This window comes from Xenopus laevis, chromosome 1L, assembly GCF_017654675.1.
Source record: "Xenopus laevis strain J_2021 chromosome 1L, Xenopus_laevis_v10.1, whole genome shotgun sequence".
Taxonomy (NCBI): Eukaryota; Metazoa; Chordata; class Amphibia; order Anura; family Pipidae; genus Xenopus; species Xenopus laevis.
The window spans coordinates 140,231,877-140,247,053 of NC_054371.1; the positions used below are offsets into that span (position 1 = coordinate 140,231,877).

Sequence of the window (15,177 nt, forward strand, 5' to 3'; positions counted from 1 at the left end):
CACTTCCAGTGGGGGGGAGAGAGAGAGAGAATGAGAAAAGCCATACGAATGTCTTCCCTGGATTGCCAGGAGACAGTCTTTGTGTCACTATGAATGGCTGTCCCTGATAGCCAAGGAACAATATGTGGAGGCTATTTATACCACTAAGCCATGCGATAGCCCCGATTAATCCAAAAGTTGATAAATATGTTGGATTTTACAGGGTAATGCCTTGTGTTCAGACAACAATGTGCGATGTGATTGCCTCTTTGAATTCATTTTGATATAAAGACCCAAATGTGCTTAGAATCCCTTCTACAGCAGCCATGAAATAGACTTTATGTCAACAATGCCTTCCCCACACAGTCAGGAAACAGTTCTTGTAGGTATAGTGCAAGTCAATTTTTGCTCAGATGTAAGAAAGCAACACTTCTATGGAGCAAGACACAAGAAAGTACAGTGCATAGAAACAACAGTTTGAAGAACACATATTGAAAGATAATGACAGTGATCAAAATATGACATACATGATACATAAACTTTTAACTGTAAGAGCTGAACAACATGGGTGATTTGGGGGGGGGGCAGTTGTTATCTAGGATCAATGGTACCAGTTTCCAAATTTTTTGAATATAATGAAACAACAACTTTAAAGTTTAAACCACCACCATTGTCCTTGTGCTGAAGAAGTCATCAGTGTTCTGCCTCAATGACTACCGTCCTGTAGCATCATCATGAAGTGTTTTGAGAAGCTTGTGAAGAAACACATCAAAACCCTGCTGCCACCAGCACTGGACCCCCTACAGTTCACATACTGTCAAAATCGCTCAACAGACGATTCAATAGCCACCACCCTCCATCTGGCCCTCTCTCATCTGGACAAAAAAGACACCTATGTTCGAATGCTGTTCATAGACTTTAGTTCAGCATTCAACACTATCATTCCTCAGCATCTGACACCTCCCTCTGCAGTTGGGTTCTAGACTTCCTAACCGACAGACCTCATTCAATCAGGATTGGAGACATCATCTCCAGAACCACCACACTGAGCACAGGAGCACCTCAAGGCTGTGTGCTTAGTCCTATACTGTTCACTCTGCTGACGCATAACTGTGCAGCCACGCACCTCACAAATCACATCATAAAGTTCGTTGATGACACGACCGTGGTGGGTCTCATCAGCAATAATGACAAGTCACCATACAGAGAGGAGGTGCAGCGGTTAACAGACTGGTGCAGAGCCAACAACCTGTCTCTCAATGTAAACTAAACAAAGGAGATGGTTGTTGACTTTAGGAAGACTAGGAGTGACCACCTGCCACTGTACATCGACGGCTCTAATGTGGAGATCGTCAAAAGCACCAAATTCCTTGGTGTCCTTGGCGCCTCTACTTCTTGCGCAAGCTGAGGAAATCCCATCTCCCACCATCCATACTTAAAACCTTCTACAGAGGGACTACTGAGAGCATCCTGAGCAGCCGTATCACTGTCTGGGCTGGGAACTGCACTGTCATGGAGCGCAAGACCCTACAGAGGATAGTGAAGACAGCAGAGACGATCATAGGTGTCTCTCTTCCTTCCATCAAGGACATTTACACCACTCGCTGCATCCGTAAAGCCACCTGCATTGTGGCTGATCCAACACACCCCTCACACTCACTGTTCACACTCCTGCCATCTGGAAAAAGGTACTGAAGCATTAGGGCCCTCACTAACAGACTGTGTAACAGTTTCTTCCCCCAAGCCATAAGGCTCCTGAATACTCAGGGACCGGACAGATCTCTCACACACACACACTCCATCTGACCTTACTATATACTACAACGTTACACAGACACTGTACACCATTGTATGCAAGAATAGCCATTGGATACAGTTGTTCTCTATGAGCACATGTGCACTTTGTCATGTTCTTTATCATGTTCTTGCTACTGTCATGTCACAATGACACACCCATCATGCCTGACGTTTAGCATTATTTACTTAACATATTACATCTGCTGAGTGTGCACTGTGCTGTCCTGTCTTGCAGGAGTTGCATATTTTTGTACTTGTACTTTTTGTCTGTTGTCCGGTACATCTATGTTGTGTGTAGCACCATGGTCCTAGAGGAACGTTGTTTCGTTTCACTGTGTACTGTACAAATGTATATGGATGAAATGACAGTAAACTCACTCTTGACTCTTGACTTGTTTAAAGAAACCTTTTTCAGTGCTCCTCTCTAGCCTCTGCATAATTTTGTCTTCAGCAACACATCATCAAGATGTGTCATGCAACATATTGTAACCTTGTTACACGCAACTTTTGCAGACAAACATGAGAACACAAGTTTAATGAAAAGAATTTGACAATCAATTTTTGTGCCGTTCAGTTCCCTCCGAGTTGACGATGTCTGGGTTGTTTATTTTTGTGTTTGGCTAAAGTTTTTCTAATGCATCTCTAGGATGTTCTTTGCAGGTACATTGTCACTAAAGATGTCTGTATAGTCTGATAGTGTTTTGTCATTTGCAATCAACTATTACATCAAATCATTTATATTGACCAGGTTTTGTGCCACATATTTCCCAGAAAAACACAACACAAATGAGTTGCCCTTTACCTTGATAATGCTTTGACAGGTAGAAAGTGGCAGACCAACTAAGCTGGTGCCATTGATTGACATGATCTGATCTCCAATGCTTAGTTTTCCCGATTTCTCAGCTGGCCCTCCATGCATCATATTAGCTATTATAACTGTGGGCAAAATGGATCCCCAGCCAGATTCCACAATCACCACTCCAAGGATTTCCCCCTTTTGCTTTTCAATAAAAACCTGAAAAAAATAGAACAAATGAATGTTTACATTTTTTTTTCTGAATAAATTCCAATGTTGCAAGAACATGCAGCATCCAGGACACAGATGCATAAATCCAATATTTATTATTTTCTAGCAGCAATAATAAGAGCTGATAAAGAAGTATGAGGAACTATAAAATCATCGGCCAAAAATGAAAACTCAATTGTTTGATGACCCCCTGCCCCAGTGGCATAACTATAGATACAGCACAGCGTGGGAGTGGGTTGCATCTACACGTGCATATACAGCAAATATTCTGTGATCCAACATGCTGGTGCGTCCATATTTATGTCAAAAGGAGGCAATTGCCCTGTGCTTAATGATTAAAGGAACAGTAACACCAAAAAATGTAAGTGTTTTAAAGTAATGAAAATATCATGTAGTGTTGCTCAGCACTGGTAAAACTGATCTGTTTGCTTCAGAAACACTAATATAGTTCATATAAACAAGCTGCTGTGGAGCAATGGAGGAAACTGAAAAACGGCTATATGGCACAGGTTAACTAATGGATAACAGATAACACCATTAGACAGACAGAGCTTATCTGCTATCTGCTGTGTAACTTGAGCCTTTTCTCCTTTGAATGGCTGCCCCCATTGCTACACAGCACCTTATTTATATAAACAATAGTAGTGTTTCTTAAGCAAACACAGCAGTTTTACCAGGGCAGGGCAACACTGCATTATATTTTTATTACTTTAAAACACTTTTAATTTTTGACATTACTGTTCCTTTAAGGGATTGGCAATCTCCCAACACACGTAGAACAAATTTACTGGCAAGTTTATTAATGGACAGTGAAATGTGGCCCTGCTACAGTCGCCCTGTGTGCCAGTGAATTTGTTCCATCAATATTTACGCATTTGTATGGAGTCTTCAAATAACAGAACTGTTTTCCCTGGCTTTCACTTTACAATCATAATGTGATTTACATTAAAGTTTCTCAGGGTGATTGGTTGGAGTTTTGGGGGCTACATTTATGTGCAACTAACAAACATGGCCCTTTATTTAAACACCAACAGTAGCCCCATGTGCCAATGCCCTTACAAGTCGGTCTTCCTTTAGAAAACAGGATAAGTTTGTTTTGCTTAATGGAGAAGGAAAGGTTAAAACAAAGTTAGCTTTTTCAGAAAGGTCTATATGCATATTCTGTCTTCTGTCAAAAGAAAGAACACATTTCTTTCCTTCTATTGTGTAAACATAGGCTTCTGTATCAGGTTAAAGGGGACCTGTCACTGTAAGAAATATTTCCAAATCCTATTTTATGATGTTAATCAAGCAAAATAATCTTCACTTACATTTTATAAATGATTTATATCTTGTTTCTTTTAATCTTGGAATTTAAAATCACATGAAGCAGGCGCCATTTTGTGGACATTGTTATTAAGGCAAGCTTTTCATCATGCCAAAATCTTGTTTATGCACCAGAATTGGGAACCTGATGTCCATGTCCTTGCACTGGCTAACCAGTTAGATGGTAAGGAATGTGAGGAGTGCAATGGCATCAAGGAAGTGCAAAATGGAAAGTGAAAGTAATTGCCTCTATGCCTCTGGCAACATATGATTTGTATAGAGATTTTTAAATGAGTGTTTGGTGGGTATGGATGTTTTAATAAAAAAAATAATGTCAGTGTAATGCTTAATTTGAAAAGTACTTTTTTTATACAGCTTTTTATGTCTGGGTGACAGGTCCCCTTTACAACCTCCAGGGCATAGGCTTGAGTTTGCTCAACCCCCCTTCCTGCTGTAATCTGAGCACAGAGCTAGAAGTGAGCAGGGAAAGACTCATGCAGGAAGTGATGTCACACCAAGCTAATATGGCAGCTGCTATACTAAACAAACAGCTTCTAGAGTGGTTTACTTAGGTAGTAACACAAAACAACTCTGGTTCTTCTTCACTGCCTCATATGCTGATGCCCAATGCAGTGCTGACATGGTAAATTAATGCACCATGCACTGCCTTATATGATGCATCAGCCGATGGAACTTCAAACCTGGCCAATCAACGAGCTGACAGACAGCGCCGATCCGCGCCTTTATGCCGCCTGAGGCGGCCTTCCATTGCCGCCCCGACCCCTCTATTGCGCTCTCTGCACTAGAAGAGCTGAATTTCCGGGTTGAAAACCGGAAATTCGGCTCTTAGTTACCAGGAGCGGCATTTTTGCCGCCCCTGGTAACCAGGGGGGCGCTGCCGCCTGAGGCGAGTGTCTCAACTCGCCTCATTGGTGGAGCGCCCCTGCTGACAGATATCCATACAAAACAGATATTGGTCTGGTACATCAGACCATCATACATATCCAAGATTCCCCAAATCCCCCTGACAGGCCAAAGTTGTTTTCATAAAACAAATTAAAGATGGCAGATCACAGCAGCACTGTTAGTAAGTACACTGCATTAATAACTAGGCCTAAGACATTGCATATAAGAAAACTTGATGACAATGCCAATGCAGGTTTTTGGTGTCTTTTAATATATACAATAGTGAGGGTTATGCCACTTATATGTTGCACTTTGTCATTCTTTTAGTGCTATGCAGCTGCCTAGTGGCTGACTGACCCCAGCACAGTTGCCCACAGCACACAGATAACAAGATGCCCATGTAACTCAGCCTTTTTTTTTTATTTTTCTAAAATCCTTGTTCTTTTTTTTCCTTTTTGTCACATGACAAATTTCCCTAGTCAGGATAAAAATAAAGTTCCTCAACTCTTGCTCTAGTTCTTGATCTTGTATTTTCTCATGATGTTTTGGCTCACAAGTACATTGTGCCCTGATCCTGAATTGTGCTTTTAAATATCTTGCAAGACAGCCTGTTTCATCCCGGAGATAAAGGCAGACATATGAGCTGCTATGTGGCTGCTTTAAAGTCTTTGTAGTTTTCAGAAGCTGCACATTTTCTCTTGTAGATCTTTCATGTAATTCCTATTTGTCTAATATACCAATCTGAGATCATGTCACAAATATACTGCCTATATTACTATACAATGTTGAATGCAAATAAATTAATGTTTTTTTGCTGTACTGTTATTACAGCATCAAAGCTTTTATTTTCTGATTTTTTCTTTGGTGAGATTTTACTGCTGCTATAAAAAGTATGCAAAGACCCGAGCAATCCCTGAAGTCACAGCCATTTCAGTAATTACTTACTTTAACTCTAATATTTTCTAATAAAGTGTAATCAATAAGATTCTTAGTTTACAGTATAGGAGGTAATGTGTAGTGGTGGGGCCCACTTGAAGCTTTGTAATATTTACCTATCAACTCATGTTTAGCTTTTTATATCAGTGGAAATAAACATACATAAGAAAGCAACCTTAGTTAAGGTGGCCATAGACGCAAAGATCCGCTCATTTGGCGACATTGCCAAACGAGCGGATCTTTCCCCAATATGCCAGTAACGAGCATGGCTATATCGGGGGTAATCTGAACGTTCGGGCCATATTACTATGTGCAATGGGCTCCGGTGGGATCGGTCGGGTCAAAATCAAACCTGTCCGATCGACCAAACGACCGATCTCCGCCGGACGAAAGATGTCGGCACTCTCCACACACATTTCAAAAATCATACTAATACTCGATTCGTACTATAGAAGCTGTGTGTCTATGGCCAGCTTTAATCTACTGATTTTTTTTGACAATTTAATTGCAACAGAGTGAACGATCTACATTCTGTATATAAAAGGCCCTAACTGCCAGCGAATTTAGATTATATGAACTGCAGCACAACCAGGTGGGGGAGGAGCGGCTTCATTCCCTACTAATTCCCCAGCTTCTAGGCAATGAGCACAGGGGGGGACCGAATGGCCCATGGTGTGTGATCACCCAGGGGCCCCTAGGAAGTAGCAGACATGGAAACTATGGGGCCTAATTATCATGCTGTGTAAAAACTAGGGATGCACCGAATCCAGGATTCGGTTCGGGATTCGGCCTTTTTCAGCAGGATTCGGATTCAGATAGTTGCTTTTGTTTTCTAACTTGTAGGTGACTGTTGGAATCTAATTGCATCTGTGATATTTTCCTCCATTTTTATACAGCATGTTAAATAGGCCCCATGAATCCCCATTGTCGCAACTTCCTGTTCCTTCTACCATCTCCCCACTCAGATCCTGCTGATGGCCCTCAATTAGACTCCTGCTGTTCATATATAGGATGTTGATACATTATGAAATGTGGGCTATATTATTGATTAAAATGCATGCTCTGAGACGCTTTTCAGATATTTCATTAAAAAATTGCAATGTTTAGCATAGCTTTGCAGTTTGGTCCTTGGCAGTAGAAAGACATATTTATCCATTTAGGATTTGTCAGAATTTGTATTTGTCTTTGTGTTTTTTTGGGGTCCACTTACATATTTTCCACTTTTACCACACATAAAACTGGCAGTATATTCTTTTAGTAGTAGAAATATGTGCCATGAAAAATGTATGCACAATGTATATTTTGGAGTCTCTACATGCCAAAAACTTGGCGATCTTATGCACAATGGGATTAAACCATTTGGTAGACCCCTGACATTCATATTTAGGATATTTTATCTTAGTACCTAATGACCTCTAGCAGATACAAAGTTTAAGTTTTGAAGTGATTTTTTCATCAATTGTTATAAAATTGGCAAGTTCAGGAAAGCTTTAAAAGTTTTGGTAATTAGGAGTAGAAAGACATGGCTACCCATTTTGGATTTTGCAGAATGTGTACTTTTACTGGATTTTTGCATCTAGAGTATGACAATTTCTGCGAGAGTGCTTTGAAAATTCGGTAATGTACTGCTGGGAGTTTTTGGTCAATAAAAGTCAGAAATCTCTATAAAGCTATACATATCTGGTATTGGCACATTGACACATTTATTTTCATGAATAAAATAAAATATAGCTTTAAATCTTATTCCAGAGGTTCCCCTACAAAAAAAAAAAAAAAAAAGATAAACAGTTTTCCAAGGTAAATGCCTCTAAAGTGAGAGAGCAGAAAATGTTAAAAACAAGTCTGGTACCGAGTGTAAATGAAATGCAAAATTCTGCTGGCGCATAAAGGGCTAAAGAATATAATTGTTAATCATGTTAAACATGTGGACTACTTTGTTCATTTTTTATATGGAGGGGGTGGGTATTTTGCCAGTCACAATTTATATTTTCACTATTCCCATTCTGCCTCCATATTGTGCATGTTTGAAGCTAGAGAAAAGAGAATCCTGGGGGATACAATCTGGCCTGGATCTAGATGCGCATTGGGTAGGCAAAGGCTATGAGAGCTGTAGTTTAGTTGTGATTAACCACACTTCTAGATATTTTTGGAGTTCCTTGTGCTTTGTGTGTGAATTCAATGTAAAAGTTGCAACTCAAAAATGTATTTAATAATCCCAAAAACATGGATCTTTAAATAGGCAGATGACACATACATTTAAAAATGTGATTCTGCCACCAGGTTAAACATAAATGTATTTTTGCTATGACTGGTTTTATGATTATTTTCTGGACCAAATTCAGTCGTCCAGTATTGGTCTACATCTCTTAAACAGAATCATTTCGACCCAAAGGCATGTATACTGGTCTCCAGATTTAAAAAAAAAAAAAAAAAAAAGCTTAAATATTATTATCATGGGACAACCATTATTGATTGACTAAGACAGATTAATAAATGCAGGCTAGAAGAACACTTACGTCTTTGCAGTTCTCCGACTTAGAGAAGTGAATGAGATCATCATTATACATGTCCTGAGTATTGAGCAGGTCGCTGTATTCCTTCTGGCTCAGATCTTCTGGGTTAATACCATTTGCCCTCAAGAACTCCTGGTAAGCCACACTGAAAGCCTGACCTATGGACTGAGCAATTAGCTGTGCCTATGTTGTAGAGAAAAGGAGAAACTTAGTTTGATTAGGGTGAAAAATATGCTCTCGTTATTGTATTATATATTGACACGGTCTGTAACATTTCTTTTTCTTTCCTTTGTTCTTCGTGTTCCCAGCATAAGGATAACATTCTGTAATATTTTATTATTTTCCCTTTGAAGTCATAATATTGACAAGAAGAATAAGACAGAACATCAGGGAACTTGCTTCGGTACCTTTAAAGTACATTTATAGATATAATCACTGGAAATCCCGAGGGAATCCAGTATTCTTAACCATTTCTATAATTAGCCAATGAATACAGCTGTATTTTACAGTTAGACTTCTTGACAGTTGTGTCTAAAAACCTTACCTGTTGGGAAGCTGGCCAAATAAGACAAGAGAAAGTAAGATAGTGATCCCCCAAAATCCCAGAGAGCTGCACACAAATAGTATAAGCACACACCACTGTAAGTGCTTGTATGCTTCCAAAATCAATGCCGAGGACAGATCTGGCAGCACTGCTTATAAGTTTATTTCCCAGCACATTAATTTATCAGAGTTCAGCCTTTTGTGATGTAGAGCAGACAGAAATATACTGCAGGGTCTTTAAATGGAGTGTAGAATGGACATTTCAATATTCAGCCGAGAGGGACACGTGCAAAAAGCACATTTTCAAATCTTGACAAATACATTTAGCAGCAGTGCAAACTTAAAACATTTATTTTTGAATGAGTACACCTTGATTTCAAATATATTTCTACTAATTTTGGCAGGATGCATTTTAATTAACATATTTCCTTTATCACAATGCAGACTGCCTGCAAGCACCCCGCGAGCAAGAAGAAGGACGTGGGACAACTAGTTGGCAAGGTCAGCCAACATCTATCCAGGCAATGCGTGCCTCCTCCTAATTATAGCCAGATCATTGCTAGGGTGTCATGTTGGATGAATACAAACATGCAAATAAAGTAAGTCAAGAAAAATTACAGCAATGAACAGACAAAGTTAGAAAAATATTTCTAAATATCATATTAATCATATTTCAACATAAAGGAAATGACTAATAATAATAATAACCTACTACATTAGAATTCCATTCATATTATATTAACTAATAGGAACTGACTCTCACATAATCATTAATTTTACAGAGCTCCCAGGAGGAAGAGACCCAGGGATGGAGAAATTACCTGTCAAACATTGCACTGCGGCTGTGGAGAGAACTGGCACATGAGTGAAATGAATGCTAATATTCCTACAGCAAATCCTACGTGCTACACCTGATCTACCTGATCAGAAACCAAGGTAAAAAATAGAATTTAAAAGACCATACTAAAGAAAACATCAGACCAACGCAAAGCGTAAATATACAAATTAAAAACTAAGCTCAAGTATCCAACAAAGGATGCTATTGTTACTCATTAGGGAATGTGATTTTAAAAAATGTATATGTCTGCCCCTATGAATTGGTAAAATAGCATAGGATAAACGTATGACAATGCTTTGTGGAAAACAAAATTGCTCTATTCTCATTAAGCCCTTTGGTTTGCTTTCCTCAGCCAAACTTAGCTGATCTCTACAAGATTCAGAGTTAAATCATACACAAACCTCACCAGACTCCAGTGCAGTCAATTTAAATGAGCCAACATGGAGTCATAGCATTTTTCAGTTCCATTACATCCTTTTAATAAGATTTATTATAATTATACCAACAAATATGGTATGCATGGCCACTTTAAGACCTAACTTCTGTAAACTGTATGCCTTCCAAGAACTAGACAATTAGAATGTTTTTCTCAAGTCCGTAGGTCTCACTCTTCCTGTCATTCCTGTACAGATACTAAGAAGTTGTTTTTCTCCTGCCTCACTGCATATTTCCAGATATTCATACGGCAACTCTGGCAGAACTGTCAGAATGACTCATATACTCATCAGTTCTCTTGGGCTTCTTCTTAAAGATGCACTTGCAAGGTGTGGGCAAACTTGATATGTTTCTTATTATAGTATTGGGACTCTTAACCCAATGTGATATATGCTACTTACATCTTCAGATTCAAAAACATGGCAGATCATCTTGTATTGTCGCTTTCCATCTTGAGACGGGTGAGAGGCCTCCACACTGTCTTGTGAGTTGGAACGTGGCATGCGTCTCCGTGCCATGAGAACCACAATATTGCCAATATCTGCAATGTAAGAGATGGTCCGCAAAGGATGATCCATCATTGTCTCCTGCAGAAACAATGAACAATTAAGTGGTTATCATTATGGGAATGGCTTATGGCTGAGGCGCAACTGTTCGCATATAATAAACACACAGTGTAGACTGGTATAAGACAGGCTGAATGAACAGGAAAAAAAAACGTTAAAGGACATGTAAACATTTTCCTACCATGTATATAAGTTGGCCGTATCTCCCCCACCCAAATGGCATTATTTGTACAGCATATACCCCTCCATTTGCCAGTGCCATCACATTACCCTAAAACAATTAGCAGCTTTCATCCGGCAGCCATTTTCCCATTGACACTTTATCAGTCCATTTATATCTGCAAACAGCACATATGCAATGTAAAGTCCATGCAATTAAAGAATGCAGGCTAGCACATGCAGAATTTACTATGATGACAAGTCCTGCTTCGATCGAGCACTGTAATTGTTACTCTGAGTTCAGGAGAGAAGGTTAGGATTTAAAAATAGGAGCAAACAACTAGAGAAGAGTTTCTATGGGAACCAGAAATTCCCGGGAAGGGGAGCAATGGGTTAGAGGAGGAGAAGGAATCCTAAGTGATTTAGAGGATGCTGCAGCCTTACTATTAAGTTTTGAACAACCAGAATAGCAGGTATTTAGAGATTTCAAAGATGCTCTTCAATGATTCAATTTTTGCATGGGGGTTTACATGTCCTTTGAATATAAATGAACACTACACCTTCTATGGTATTCACCATCTCACATTTGTCTTTCTTTACTGACGAATCCCTGTTAGACAATTTTAAAATACAGATATTATTTCGTTTGAACTGGCTTACTGAATAGTTCAAACTAGATAGGCTAAATAGGCTGTTATAGGAAATTATTATGCATTCCTAACACCAAATGGCAGAGATACAGGATGTCATCAGGATTCCTAGGTTAATCTTTTGATAAACCTGAATTCTGACTGTATATTCTTGGTGGAGTATAGAACTGAAGGGAAAAAAAAGAGGAGAAATGGTCTGACCTTGTTTTTATTTTCTAAAAATAAAAAACTTAGCTGCATATCTAACCACCGTCAGAGCAGCACCTGCAACTGATCCTTTGTGAATAGGATTTTACTGCTGTGTCGGAGACAAATGACAAAATTGGATGTTTGAAGGCATTCTGAACACAAATATGATCCTTTTCGTGTTCCACATGCTATCATTATAGGGAACCATTTTAATACAAAGACAGTCTGAGCCAAAAAATTGATTAAAGGCGGTACACAGATACAGGTTTAGTGAAACCAGGTGCTTTTGTATGGCTCCTGGGTTAGTTAAGCAATTCACAGGCAATCAATTTAGTGTAAAAAAAATACTGGGTAGATTTCATTGTTTTGTAATTAGTTTCATCTGACAGAGACCCGAACAGAACAGATGGATTTCTGGAGAAAGATTGACAGAAGGTACACTGATGGTTACTGTTTATTTTGAACATCTTGCTGATGCGTCATAAGGAACAGTGTCAGTTGATGCTGACAAAAGTCAGAGCTACTGATGAAATGAGGGTAGGAGAGGGTAAAGTTAGGAAATACTGGTGATTTGGGCAGATCCCAAGAAGGACAAGGTGGACTGGAAAAAGTCTAGAGAGACCAGCTGCAATTGATCAGGATCAGAACTATGTTGATACAGGCAAGAATTCACAGTGAATATCCATAAGGTAAAATACTTGCTCACTTACCTGCGTGTCAGCATTCAATACTTTTATCCTCTGTGTTGAAATAAAGAGGTCCACTTCGGTCATAGGTTGTGCCTCCCCTTCTGCAGCCTACAGAATGAAGTCAGGTAAAAAGGGTTCATACAAAAATTGCTAATAGCATGATTTGATAGGGTGGCTAGTTAATAATACACCCTGGTATCAGAACAACAGACATTAGCAGTTTCAACCAATGTATATTACCTGGATTAAAAGTTTAGCAACATAAGGCGTATGGCTTGTTTCTGCTGCCTTCTACATGGCCGAAATTAGGGGTCGGCTGAAAAGGTATGTGTCTAGGGTCCAGGGTCCAGGGGTCCTTCCTTTTCTACCTGCACTCATTTAGGTTCTGGCCTTATCTAAGTCTGGTGGACCAAATCTCCCCACCGCTACACAACCCATATCTAGCTATGGAGGGATTTGGGCCCAAGTCAAGGATCTTGCCTTGGGTGCCCGCACCCATAGACCCTGCACTGACACACTGGTATGCATGTTTCCACAGGCATCCCCTCTGTGTGTGCTGATAAACTGATCCTGTGCCTGTCTGTAAACACACAAGTGCAGAAGTGAGCAGATCAATTTTCAGCAGAGAAACCGACATGTGTACCCATACGCCTAAAAGAACCATGACTTATTTTTTAATTTGATAACATCCTAATTATATTGATATTTAAAGGAAAACTATACCCCCCAAACAATGTAGGTCTCTATAAAAAGATATTGCATAAAACAGCTCATGTGTAAAACCCTGCTTCATGTAAATAAACCATTTTCATAATAATATACTTTTCTAGTAGTATGTGCTATTGGGTAATCCTAAATAGAAATTGCCATTTTAAAAAATAAGGGCCGCCCCCTGGGATCGGATGATTCACTGTGCACACAAACATACCAAACAAAACGTACTTGTTAGGTCACATGAACCAATTAACAGACAGAGTTCTGTCTTTTGCTTCCACACTTCTTCCTGTTACAGTTAGAGTTGTAGTATTTCTGGTCAGGTGATCTCTGAGGCAGCACACAGACCATCACAGAATGGTGGCTCAAGGCAAGAGATGTAAAAGGGCAAGATTTACTTAAATATATATTCCAGTTTGGTAAGATTCTTTAATATGCCACTTAATATGATGTAAACTATCTGTTGCTTAAGTGTTCATTTTGGGGGTATAGTTTTCCTTTAAGTGTATTCTATTGGTTTATTGTTAACCCATTATACTGGGAACGGCAATGACAACATGTATGCCCCTTGCAGGATTTGGTTTTCATCCTATTGAATACCAAATTTATAATCACAGAATATATCTTGGCATGAATTTTAACAAAAATAGCAGAGAGTGCAGTTACATTTATTTACATATTTTCAACAGCTGTTTTACTATGTATATTAGATTTGTGAGTCTTTTTATAGAACACTGCAGATCAATGGAACACATTACTTTTCATGAATATCTTATCTATCCATCCATACACACACAAACACACAATCTTTTCCAATGATGTTACATTAAAAGGCTAAATTTATATTAAATTTTTAGAGCTATCCTTTGCAGGTGGCAGCATCATGTTTCTTTTTATCAGTAGGCTCTGGGCATCTTTTTAAAGGGGTGGTTCACCTTTTCAGGGTTTGAATGATTAAGACATTACTACAAAAGGTCTGCAAGTTCTCTACCTAATAATCAACATAAAGTATGTTAGGCTGTTGTTCTGATATCAGATTTTTTTACATATACAATACAATTTAAGGACTTAAGAGATCAAGCAAGCCGTGAATATGTTATATATTAATTGTCACACACATTAAAAAGGGTATGTACGCATTTTTTAGAACTTTTGTCAACTTTGTGGAGTATTAGAATTTTTTCTAGCATCCAGCAACATTTATCTCTCATTAAAATTGTGTATTTAGCTCATAAGAAGGCTACATAAATTAAAAGTTCCACCTTTAATATTACCTCAGGTAACTAATATAAAAGGCAGAGTGACCCACCAATTCCAACTTTTCCAATCCAAGTTCTCTCAGAATTTCAAATTAAAATCCCATCCAACCCAGTAGAGTTGAACTCAACAGCCAGAAGACTGCAGCTCACCCAATGAAAATGGTTTAAAGAAGAATAACATGAGATGAACTGAGAAAATAAAACCATAAAAAGGCTGTTTTGATGGTGAATGCTTAGTTTAGGGGGGCTCTAATTAGAGGGCAGTTTGCTGGATGCAGAAAACATGAAATGCAAAGAAAAAAAAAAGTAAAACCAAAAGTTAAAAAGGGAACAAGCATAAAATCAAACTGATGATTTGGTACTGCACCTTCTTTCTGGTTTTGGCTAATTTCTGGGCCATCTGCTTAGCATGAAATAAACAGAAACAGGAATACGGTTAGAGAGTACATCACATGGACTATACCTAAACAGAGGAGGGGTCACAAACAGAGGTGCCCCTAATCTGATGCACTGCTGGCCTGGCCCAATTCCCTAAACTGCAAAACAAACCGCCATCGGAGCTCAGTCCTTGTTGTCAGATTAGGTTAAATCTTTGGCCCCATAAATGGCCCCTAAATTGTCTTTTACCTGTGCTGTTGAGCTATGAACCATTAAAACAATAATTTGTATATA

At 38.9% G+C, this 15,177-nt stretch overlaps 1 protein-coding gene across 3 annotated transcripts in view; it reads right to left on the minus strand.

The window, feature by feature from the left end:
- The window catches only part of apba1.L (amyloid beta (A4) precursor protein-binding, family A, member 1 L homeolog), a 94,985-nt gene that overhangs the window by 11,287 nt on the left and 68,521 nt on the right, over nt 1-15,177 (minus strand). For 2 of the 3 annotated variants that reach the window (XM_018258734.2, XM_018258743.2), the window contains exons 7-11: nt 14,873-14,905; nt 12,554-12,640; nt 10,681-10,866; nt 8,467-8,646; nt 2,579-2,791 (exon numbers count right to left, since the gene is read on the minus strand). In XM_018258734.2, coding sequence (XP_018114223.1) covers nt 2,579-2,791; nt 8,467-8,646; nt 10,681-10,866; nt 12,554-12,640; nt 14,873-14,905 — 699 coding nt within the window. The remainder of the gene's footprint in view (nt 1-2,578; nt 2,792-8,466; nt 8,647-10,680; nt 10,867-12,553; nt 12,641-14,872; nt 14,906-15,177) is intronic. The other variant, XM_018258752.2, reaches the window with a different exon arrangement.